Source organism: Semicossyphus pulcher, unplaced genomic scaffold, assembly GCF_022749685.1.
Source record: "Semicossyphus pulcher isolate SPU_LCO1_2020_fin unplaced genomic scaffold, fSemPul1.0.p SCAF_8, whole genome shotgun sequence".
NCBI lineage: Eukaryota > Metazoa > Chordata > Actinopteri > Labriformes > Labridae > Semicossyphus > Semicossyphus pulcher.
Window position 1 is genome coordinate 25,580,374 of NW_027211759.1, and position 11,221 is coordinate 25,591,594.

The 11,221-nt window shown below is 39.7% G+C and overlaps 1 protein-coding gene across 1 annotated transcript; it reads left to right on the forward strand.

Annotated features, from left to right (window-relative positions):
• Positions 1–1,993: 1,993 nt before the first annotated feature.
• Positions 1,994–8,577, forward strand: map1lc3b (microtubule-associated protein 1 light chain 3 beta). Its single transcript, XM_069686836.1, has 4 exons — positions 1,994–2,230; positions 4,978–5,033; positions 6,138–6,244; positions 6,771–8,577. Exons 1-4 carry the CDS (start codon positions 2,191–2,193, stop codon positions 6,946–6,948), a joined length of 381 nt encoding a protein of 126 aa, XP_069542937.1. The 5' UTR covers positions 1,994–2,190; the 3' UTR covers positions 6,949–8,577.
• Positions 8,578–11,221: the final 2,644 nt, after the last annotated feature.

The window sequence follows — 11,221 nt, forward strand, 5'->3', positions numbered from 1 at the left end:
TTTAATATGGAACATCAATAAAAACTGTGAAAAAAGTGACAGTGTACTCCTACATGCATCGGTGATTGCAGCGGTAACTATTTCACACAATGTGAACACAAACACACACACACACACACAGATATAGGTATTGTTCCTGATTGTAATATATAACACTATAGCAGTGTCAACATTTCATATCAGTGGATTAGCACCTGAGCCATTTGTACAGCTGATAGAAGACCCGGGCTGCCCTTGTGGAGCCTCCTGGTGAGAACCATGAAATCACAACACCACAACCTAATGAGCGGAGGGAGCAGGCGGGAGCACAGTGAGGATGGAAGGATACACTCCAAATATCGGAAGCAAATATTGGATTAAAGGGTAGTGATGTCTCCTGTTACACAGGTATGTGTTCAGGAACAGATTGCACACACACACACACACACACACACACACACACACACAGAGAGACACTCAGGAAACACTAATAACAATTTCATGTGTTTTGAGTATCTACAGCTGTGTTTGACTTGAAAAGAAAGGGGTGGATGCTTCATACACTCACCGACACACAGTCCTCAGGGCCTGCACCACGCTGAGACAAATCAACAGCTTGTCTTTGGTAGATGATACAGACTGTGAGAGAAAAGCAAGTGTGTGTGTGTGTGTGTGTGTGTGTGCGCGCATGTGTTTTTATTAGCAAGAGATTATTTTTTACTGACTTCATATTTGTTATGGACACACCCAGTTTGGTACCAGCAGATGCACACACACAAATACTAATCTCTATGCAAACGTTTACCACCCCCCTTTACACATACACACAAACACACACCTGGCTGAGCAACAGTTGGGGGGTTTCAGGTGGAAGTCCGTGGGGCAGGTTTCGTAGAATAGCTGGCCTATAAATACTCGCACGGAGGTCCTTTGTGAATATGCAAACACATCTTTACAGTAGCCATTCCAACAAATATTACAGCAAGAGTGTTGAAAATATCCTCATTTGCATGTGATCAGTGAGTGATAGTGTGTGATTTTACATGAGTGTAGGCATGCCTGCAAAGTGCATGGTTATGTTATCCATTTGCATGTGCATTGTCAGTGTGTCAGTGTATCTGCAAAGAAGACAGACATTTTCTTATTAAAGTAAAAGGCAAATGAAACACTGGTACAATGTATGTAGTTTGGTTTACCCTGAGCAGGCTTTGACCCCAAGCTCTGGTCCCCTGAGACCGCAGTACAGAATAGCAGCAACAGGTGATCAGAGTTCTCCACCTGCTGGACAAAAAAGTACAACTTCATCTTTTTCTTGGCCCTCTTTCTTTGAACTTTAACTACCAACAACTCTTACACCCATGAACAGAGAAGAAAGGTAATTAATTTACCTTGGATTTAATAACTATATAAAGGCACTTTTATTTAAGAAAGTATTTTATGCTTTTTTTTTACTCCACTGCAGCCCAGAGGAAAAATGAATGTTAATTCAACATCAAGAGTTACTATAACAATATATAGTGTTTCAATAATATAACAGTGAATCTAGGCTCATAAAATATGTATTTTTGTCCTCATCTGACTATAAATTCTTACTTTTACTCAAGTGTCATGATTACTAAAAAGCCTTATAATTACAGATGTTTAACTGTGCTATCCTGGTTTACTCAACTAAACTATTAGTAAATAAGCCATGGAGCCAAGTTGAACTTAGCCAGCATCAAGATATTCAAACAGAGACAACATAGTTGTAGTGAAAGGCTGGATCAAATTTCGCTGTTTAATATAGGCCAACTCATCTTTTGCAAAGCTTAAGAGATGCAGTGCCTAACAAATAATGTTGCTACAACTAATGCAGATTAAAACTGATGATATATAGATACTGTTTTTTATGTAACGTCAATTAAGTATTTGTATGTTAAATTTTTCGATTGTGTCAGAGACAGTTGCAGACGAGAGGGAGGAGGCGCATGACGTCACAGGTCAGCTGACAGGTTTGTTTTGCTTGCTCGAGCTGATAAAAACAGCCAGAGGAAGGAAGCAGCGACATCAAACCCTTTCTGATCCTGTTCTCTTTAGGATAAGTTTTTTAGTATTTTAACAATAAGCTCCCAGCATCGAAATAACGGATAGTTTTTACCTTTCATAATTTTTGCTTTGATACACCCGCTACCTCCGTTTTTATCCACTGCCAGCTGGTTGACTTGACGCAGTATGCCTTCAGAAAAAACCTTCAAACAAAGAAGGACATTCGGTAGGTGATATAACTGCTTGTTTGACTATTTCACACACATCACCTGCCTTATCTTCCGAGTAATGTTGTTGGCTACATTTACAGCTGCTGCCTTTTTTCTTATCTGAAATGCACAAGAAATAGCTAACGTAACAATGTTACTGTAGATGGGTCAGTTAGTTATAATCCCAGTGGTGAGTATTGACGTGTATTTTGGACATGTAAGTAATTTCACCGTTTCAATACATGTTAAACACAGGGGAAAGACTGGAGGTTTGGCTCTGTACAGCTAGTTAGAATAAATAGCTAACCATATACGGAGTTCTGTGGTCGTGTCAGTTTATCTAAAAAAAGGTAGAACACATTGTCTAGCTGGCATAAACTGCTCGTATAAATAAAAGTCCAGATATAGGCTATAAGACAACAGAAAACGGTTATTTGCTGCAGGCCTCTCTCCCCTTGAGTTCGCGTGTGTGTGTGCGTGTGAGTGTTTATTTGCATCAGAGCGGTAGGAGAAAAACAAAGTGCTGCCGAAATGCAGGGCAGAGAAAAATGAGCTGCAGGATTGGGGGATGGGGCAGTTTGTCGAGGAGAAAAGGGGAGTTAAAAACAGGGAACAGACTCCAATGATACCTAAAAGTGCGAAGTTTGCCACCCTGTTTCGTTTGATTTGGACCCTTCGTGACGATTATATTTTCGCTTATGCTTTCCTAGCCCAAAGAGTAAAAAAAAGAAAGTTAAATAATTAATTAGATCGTAACTTTTTGAAAAATTTCAACCACATGAAATGTTCATTCGTGGCACATATCTTTAGTTGGTTGCCCGACTGTTACTTTCATTAAGATGGTAACTGTTGCCTTTAGCCCTGGAAATGTACTCCCCAGAAAAACTTTAGTAACCGACTTCCGGTTAAACGTCACGTTATTGGTCAAAATTTACACAACAGAGCACGTGAGGGAGGGGCAGACAGCAAAGAGAAACACAATGTCACGTGGGCTAAATGTGTTTCGAGAAGACACAAGTGAAGCTAACAGTTGCAAACATAGTTACAAAAAGCCTTTTTTTTTTAACTTTTATACAGCGACAAACTGATTCAAGCACTACGACCTTTTGGTTAAAGCAGTTAGATATTGACACTATATGAACCAACATTTTTCTGTATTAGTGCTGTACAAGGTGATAATGTAAACCACTAGCCTTTGTTTATATTTCACTGCTGTGTCACTGTGTATACAGTATTAACTGGGCCCACATGTTTGAGCGAGTAAACATTTAGCGTTTCACAGTGTTCATCATGTTATCACTCGGCTGTATGAATCACTAGGTTTAATTTCAACTCCAAGATCAATTTCTAACTGTAAAACTGTTCAAGTTTCATATCTGTTTAATAGTTCATACCATGACTCAAGACACCAAATGGAAACTTCCAGTTTTGCCTGGTGGTAATGACTAAGTCCCTTATTATGACAGAACAGAAATATGTCTTCCGTTTTTTTTTCTTCCATTATTTGTTGAAAATGACTCAAAGGCTGAATGGTCTTGTCTCGAGACACAGGTGAGGCACACAGAGCCTTTAGGTTCCAGGATGTTGACCTCATCCTGATTGAAATGTAATCACAGGACAATGGTCTACATTTGGTTTAGAATGGGACTGGTAACCTCAGGAAGAAAAAAATGGACAGTTGATTGAATTAGATTATCCCATCAGCCAGCACACAAATAGTCTTCTTGGCAAACACTTTTTCACAAGACTGGATAGCAGTAACTCAAAGCTGACTCTCACATATCACAGGGGCCAGTGTACTTCCTTGATTGCTTGTCTCAATATAAGCACTTAGTTTCATTTTCACCACTAACATTAAAGATTTCATTTTAATTCCAAACTTGTAACCTGAAAAAGATTATCATGGAGTTGAGATCTTTTTTCACCCCATGTTAAAGTTTGTTGATTCATAGTGGAAGAGACCATCAGTCTGTTTTTGTTGATGTTGTCAGTTCAAAGTGCAGTAAACCTGAGGTGTTATCTGTAGATTTTGGCCAGTTACAAATCACTTAAAGTAAGGTCAAACCTCAGAAAGGAGGACCCTACTGCCATAGGTCATCAAGGAGTTAGTGATCCATCCAATCAGCAGCTGAGCTACTGACCTCATCTTTTATATGTGGAGGGAAAACCCAATGTTCATAATGTCCACCCTCAGCAGAGAATTTTGCAAACTAAGACACTGAAACCAACACACTGGAATTATTGAGTAGAACATAAGTGAATCATATTTTTTGACTTATAATCTGCTAATTACAATGTGGCAACAGCGTGAGTGGATTTTATGAAAGCCCATTATGTTTGCACCAGAGCGCCTTATTCCAGCACGCAGTCTGTTAAATACATTGTTATCAGATGTTTATTTTCCGTTTCATACAAAGCTGCAACAATCATGTCAGTAAGTCTGATTAGAATAGTAGATAAGATCACAGCTTTGACGCTGTAGTTAAGAAAATTTCTGATACATAAGACGCTAACAAAGTCGTGAACCAGACATTATACTAACCAACATCTTGACTGCTGCTTCTCACAAGCTCACCTAAAACAATTGATGCAAGGTTGTGAGAACTGAGTAGTTATTATCTGTTTAGTTCTTTTGCACTGTATACCAGATGGTATTTGTGTCTGCTGTGTGGTTGACCCAATTTGTGTTTTTTAACCTGATCTGCTAATCTCTCCGTCTTGTCGTACATTTCTATTAACCTGAGTCTGATTTTCTGCCCTACAGAACAGAGAGTAGAAGATGTCAGACTGATCCGAGAGCAACATCCTAACAAGATACCTGTGAGTAAAGATGCACATTCATTTTGCTATGATTGCATGGTTGAACACCAAAGCCTTTGCAGTGAAACTGAAAACTGGACGGTTAAAAATGTATCGGCGTGATGTGCAGAACAGAGTGCAGGAAGACCAGCCCTCAACGGGAAGTGTGACCACATGTTTCCCGGTTTTACTCAATATGAAATATTTTTCAAATGTCATCTGTTGCCACATTTCTGTAATGGCTTTGTCCTTGTTAACTTTCGGTAAGAGGTATCTTTGCTGTCCTGCTGTTCATCATTCTAAATTTGTTTAAAGTTTAGTTTTTGTGATCAGTTTTTTCCAGCTTCCAGTGACTACAGAAATAGTTTTTCTGTTGATAAACAGGTGTGACTGATATGCTAATTTGTCAGATGTCAAGTGTCTCCTAGTAACCAGTAATAAACAAACGCACACCTTGTGTTTCACCTGCTCGTTTTATCATATAGAGATAGAGTATCACCACAGCCTTCCATCTGCTGCTCAGTGAAAGGCCTCTTGTCATCTTAAAAGCCCTCGAGTGTGTGTATGTGTTTGTGTGAGGGGGTGTTCAGTGAACTATCCTGGGGTTACAAACTGCCATGTCATGGTAAATGTTGAGACCAGAGGCAGATGCACTGTGTCACTGTAATGTAACTCCATCCAGACAGCCACAGTGGAGCCTGGGGGGAGGGACTGTATGACAAAATGATTATGGCTCTTAGGGCCTGCCTCACAGACAATATATGTGCTTCCTTGCTAAATGGAGGTCAGTGCTCTTTTACACTCAAGTTAAATTCTGTCTATCTATCTATCTATCTATCTATCTATCTTGATTTGCCTCACTGAATACAATATAATGGGTTCATAGCTCAAGCAGCTCAGTCACAAGGACTATTCAGCCAGACACAGGGCTGTGTTCATTTTTAATTTTTTACCATACCTTGCCTTTGTTAGACTTCATAGCCCCATCACTTTGATTATGGGCCCTTGCTGTATCTCTGTATGTTATTTTCACCATGTTCCACTTTCAGGGTACCAGGTCTAAAAACAGCAGAGGAAATACTTGGAGGGAGGAATGATTCATTGAGTATGTGTCTGTGCCTGTAGGTGATCATTGAGAGATATAAAGGAGAGAAACAGCTTCCTATCCTGGACAAGACCAAATTCCTGGTGCCAGACCACGTCAACATGAGTGAACTCATCAAGATTATCAGGTAGACCTGAAATCCTCTCCTCTTCTCCCTTGTCCTTTCCTTCCTTTCTTTCCCTCTCCTCTCCTGCTTCTCTTCTCTTCTCCACTGATTCCCCTTTCTCTCTTCTTTCCTTTCATTTCCTCTTTTCTCCTCCCTATTACCCTTTTCCATCTCTTCTTCGTTCCCCATAATTGTTCCTTTCCTCCTCTCCTTATCTTCTCTTCTATTTTCCCTTCTCCTCATCCTTCCTTTTGCTTGCTTTTATTCCCTTATTCCTCCCCTCTTCTCCACTTTCTTTTCTTCTCTTCTCTTTTCCTTTCCTTTTCTCCTTTCGCTGTCCCTTTCCTCTCCTCTCAACTTCTCTCGTCCCCTTACATTCCTTTAAATTTCCTCCCCTCTGTTCTTTTCTTTCCCCATCTTTCCTTTCTTTCCTATCCTGTCCTGTCCTGTCCTGTCCTCCTCTTCCCTCCACTCCTCCCCTTTCTTTCTTCTATTTCCCCCCCATCTCCTCTCCTTCTCACTCTGCCATTTCTCCGCTCCCCACCAGGAGGCGCCTCCAGCTAAACTCCAACCAGGCTTTCTTCCTGCTGGTCAATGGCCACAGCATGGTGTCAGTGTCAGCTGCTATCTCTGAGGTCTACGAACGGGAGCGGGACCAAGATGGCTTCCTTTACATGGTGTACGCCTCCCAGGAGACCTTTGGCGCTGCCAGGACCACCCAGTGAACAACCCTCCTTCTTCTTCCGCCCTGCAGGCCATTGGACAATTGTAGTTTTTAGCCTCCCAATGTTTCTTGCTACACACATTTAGTCTGAACTATAAAAGCAACACAAACAGTTAAATCCAAACACAGTGTACAATATTTCCCAGCTCTAATCGGTCTAGGCTATAACTCCTATATCACGATTCAGTGAGTGTACCAACACTCTCTAACAGTAGCATAATGTCTCAAGGGTTGACCAGAGTTGCAGAGTTTAGTTTGAGAAATCCCCAAATCTGACTGTGACTTAGGTCAATAGTCTTTTAGTGTCTCTGCTTCTTAATTATTTTTGGTGACTCATGTTCGCTGTCATGGCAACCTACAGCCTGTTGATGGCTGTTACTTTCAGTGTTGTGGTTTCGGGTGTCCTGGGCTGTGCTTAAGTTAATGTGTATATATATACATTTCAGGTAGTGATATGACATGAAAATGGTGATGCTCAGCCATGTATCTATATATACATTAGCCCTTGAACAAAGCCAACCCTTATGATAAGGTATTTGGAGATAGGCACTACAGAAATGTACGGGGTTTCTGAGTTCACAAGTTGTTTTTAACTGAGGGATGATAGCCTGGATCAGAGTGCTTTTTCCAGAGAAAAATGCGAGATAAAGTAGAGAGGTTCCATGTTAATCAATGCATCTCTGATGAGTGTCTCATCACATTCCCTCTATGGTTCTTCTTTGGTGTTTTTATCCCTCCCTGCCTTGTAGCCTAAATCATCTTCACTGTAATAAGGGGATGTAAAGAAACTGCTTTTGCTTTAGAAAAAAAGATGATTGTAGTCTGCAAAAAGAAAAATGCCTTGGTGTACAGATAACAGTGACTTTATGGCTTTGAATATGAAAGGGGTTCCATTGAGAGTGTAACCAAGTTGACTTTGGACACACTAATAGGAGCATAGTCTGCATGTGTGGATGTAGATTGAAAGTGGTTCTGTAAATACTGATGAGTTAAGGGGGTTGTCATTTCCTTTCCTTGTATTTTCTTAAAAAAGTATTTATTTAGTCATCAAGGACTGAAGAAAACAACAACAACAAAAGGAGTGAAACACAGGCCCATTGGTCAGCATCATGTGTGGCTGTCCGTCTGTGTTCTTCCTTTGACCGACAGGGCTGATCACCCAGAGCTGTCATATTCGCTCAGTGTCACTGCACTGAATTATACAAGTGCTGTCATTGTGGGAAACTTAGACCTGTCAAGTGTTTTTTTTTGTTTGTTTTTTTAACCCGTCTGTCTATAGATGGTCCTTTGTTGTGCTTCTCCTCCTCCTCAGCATCATCTTAAAATATCAAGGTTTAGCTGCTTTTTATTGCAGTATTTTATCATCTTGGTTCCTTTTATTTAATGTGATTTTTATTCCGTTGTACTTCATGTCTTTACTCTTCTCTGTCTTCTCTATGTGAAGTACAAAGTTGACTTTTTTTCTGACAAGTGAAAGCCACTGTGTGTTTGTTACAGAGGGGTGGAGCATTTGTTTCAGTGCCGTCTTTTCTGCCTGCTCCTTTGTTTCACACACACATATCTACACACAGCAATATCACACAGCCTCTTCTAATGTATTTATGTTAGTATTTTGTAAACAATAAAAGGAGAAAAAAAGACGACCTGTGTGGTTTTTGCTTTCTATTACAAAGCACCATCCCAAAATTGTCTCTTAGAAGTTCGCACTGTGTTATATATGCGTCCATAATGTTCCTTATTAAAATTCACAAGTAATTCACTTGCAGCAATTCAAATAGTTCCTGACTGTCAGTAGTTAAAAAGGAGATACATTGCTTAATACATGCCACAGAATGGCACTATCACTGTTAAAGTTACAGAAGTTATTCTTGGTTGATTTGGCGTCATGGTAAGAATTGCTCTCAAGCCTCATTGTGATTATCCTCATGCCAGATATTTCAGCCACCTGCCACAACTTTTGACCATAGTTGCTTCATGTGTCTATCATATGTTTGTGTCTTAAGTGGTAATTCCTTAGTGGTCATTTCTTCCACAGTGGGCACTAAAGAGCTACTGAACATAGAGCAGACAGGCATCACAAAGACTAAAAAGCAAGTTAGAATATATGCTTGTCTGGTCAGAGGGAAGAGTTCACACATTGTGTTTTTGAGGCTAGAAATCTTGAATTGGATTTACATTAGTTTTTTCTTCTATAATTTGATAATTAACATGCATATGCTGTCTGATATGATTCTGTTTTAAATTATTGTTACATAAAGATACAGTGTGAATAGGTCACATGCCATACAGTGAGAAAACCTGTGAATAAACCGTTGGCTGCTGAGGATATTTGACCTCACTGTCAGGTAGTTGTACACCTGTACAGTAAATCTCAATGAGAAATTAAAAGTTACACAATTTCTGTCAAACCTACTATTGATTTATTGTATGAAAGCACGGAAAGGTTTTTAGGTGGCAGTGATTCACTAATTGACAAAGTTAATGACCTTTGATGGGCCTACAAGAGTTAAACCCACTGTATTTTTGGTTGGAGTGAGTTGGTTGATTGATGAAGCAATTGAGTCTTCAGTTCCTTGAATGGCAAACCTGTGTGTTATCTTCCACTGATCTAATATGAAAATCCCTAAATCTAACTGTATGTGCATTCCTTTTGAATAGAATAGAACATAAAATAACAATGGTGACAGTTTTATACTTTGTTAACTGGTTCTGAAATGAAGGCAAAAAGTGAAAGGAAGATTAATAGTAATTTTTTACCCTCTATAGAAGTATATGTTCACTAGCATTCTGAAATCTCTAAACACAAACGTACATATATGGGTATATTTCACTTTGGGAATGGTGTTTTTTACTAACATCCATCCATTAACTATATACTGTTTATTCTGTTCAGGGTTGTGTGGGGGCTGGAGCCTCTATCAGCTCTCACCTACGGGCAATTTTAGAGTCACCAGCGAACCTAACAAGCCTGTCTTTAGACTGTAGGAGGAAGCTGGAGTACCCGGAGGGAACCATTGCCAGCAAAGGGAGAACATGCACTCCAAATCAACATAAGAAGGCCCCCCATGTCCCAGCTGGGATTTAAATCAGGAACCTTCTAGCTGTGAAGCGACAGCGCTAACCACTGCACCATCGTGCAGCCCATGGTGGTTTTTATTCATGACAAGATAAAAGACAGATGGATCATGTAAGAAGCCTTTTGTGGCTCCAGAGGGAGCTGTCTGAAACCTGATATAATACCTTACGTGATGTTCGGCAGTCAAAGTTGGTTTGGGTTTAAGACTACACGTCTGTAAATTGTCTGTCGAGGGCTTAGGCGATATAAAGCTTTTAACTGGGGTATTAAAAACTCCTGACATTATGATATTTAGTACCAACCAAAACACAGACACTCTTCTGTCTGTTAAACTGTGGACAGGCTGTATTAAGGTGGCATTTTGTAGTTCACAGCATGGACCACCAGAGAATATGTGGATTCAAAAAGCTTTTTGGAAGTAGGAAATATGTTTTATTTCTGTCCATAAGATTCCCCTGCACATAATAGTGTTTGAAGCATATTTATAAAGTTTATTGATCTTAATGTTGGCAGTAGACAGTCATGTCTTTCTTCTTCTCCAACGTTGTTGTTTTATAAAGTGTAATGTGTGTCTACTTATTAATTATTGGGCAATGGCAGTTACCTTTGGGGCAAATCATTGTGGTCATATGTATGCAACGTGGGCTTACAAATTGAAGAAGGACTTGCAACAAAACTGGCCTACCACAAGCACAACTTTCTCTGTGTATAAACTGCACTCTTGCTGCTGTAAATGCTGTGATTTCACCCAGTGAGGCATGTGGTAAAGAAGCAGGAGGTTGTTATGACGCACATTGCTAACGTGATACTTTAAATACAGAATGTTCACCTATCAGTGAAGCATGTTTCACTTCAGCCAATACTGAAGGAAAAAGATTCCATCACTAAAACCACATTACTGCACATATTGTAAGTGACTCTGAATAGAAGCATTTGCTAACTAAATGTATCTTCATAAAATAACAGCTGAATGCCTTCACTCACTTGTATTGTGCATGTATGCTCACTGCCTCACTGGTATGACTTACTGGGACAGTTCACTGAACAGTATTTGTTAATGCTAATAATAACACCTGTGCAAGTCAAAATGTCAATTGAATATATATGAGATCTTGAAACAGCTGATTTTACCCTGAAACATAATAATTTATGTAGACAACGTGCAGGAAGAAAGAATAAGAAAATGTTTTATTACCAA

What these genes read in the sequence shown, in the direction of transcription:
- map1lc3b (XM_069686836.1), top strand. Translation starts at nt 2,191, where the DNA reads ATGCCTTCAGAAAAAACCTTCAAACAAAGAAGGACATTCG. An exon ending in CAAACAAAGAAGGACATTCG is followed by an intron (nt 2,231 to 4,977) that starts GTAGGTGATATA and finishes TCTGCCCTACAG; the next exon opens with AACAGAGAGTAGAAGATGTC. An exon ending in AACATCCTAACAAGATACCT is followed by an intron (nt 5,034 to 6,137) that starts GTGAGTAAAGAT and finishes CTGTGCCTGTAG; the next exon opens with GTGATCATTGAGAGATATAA.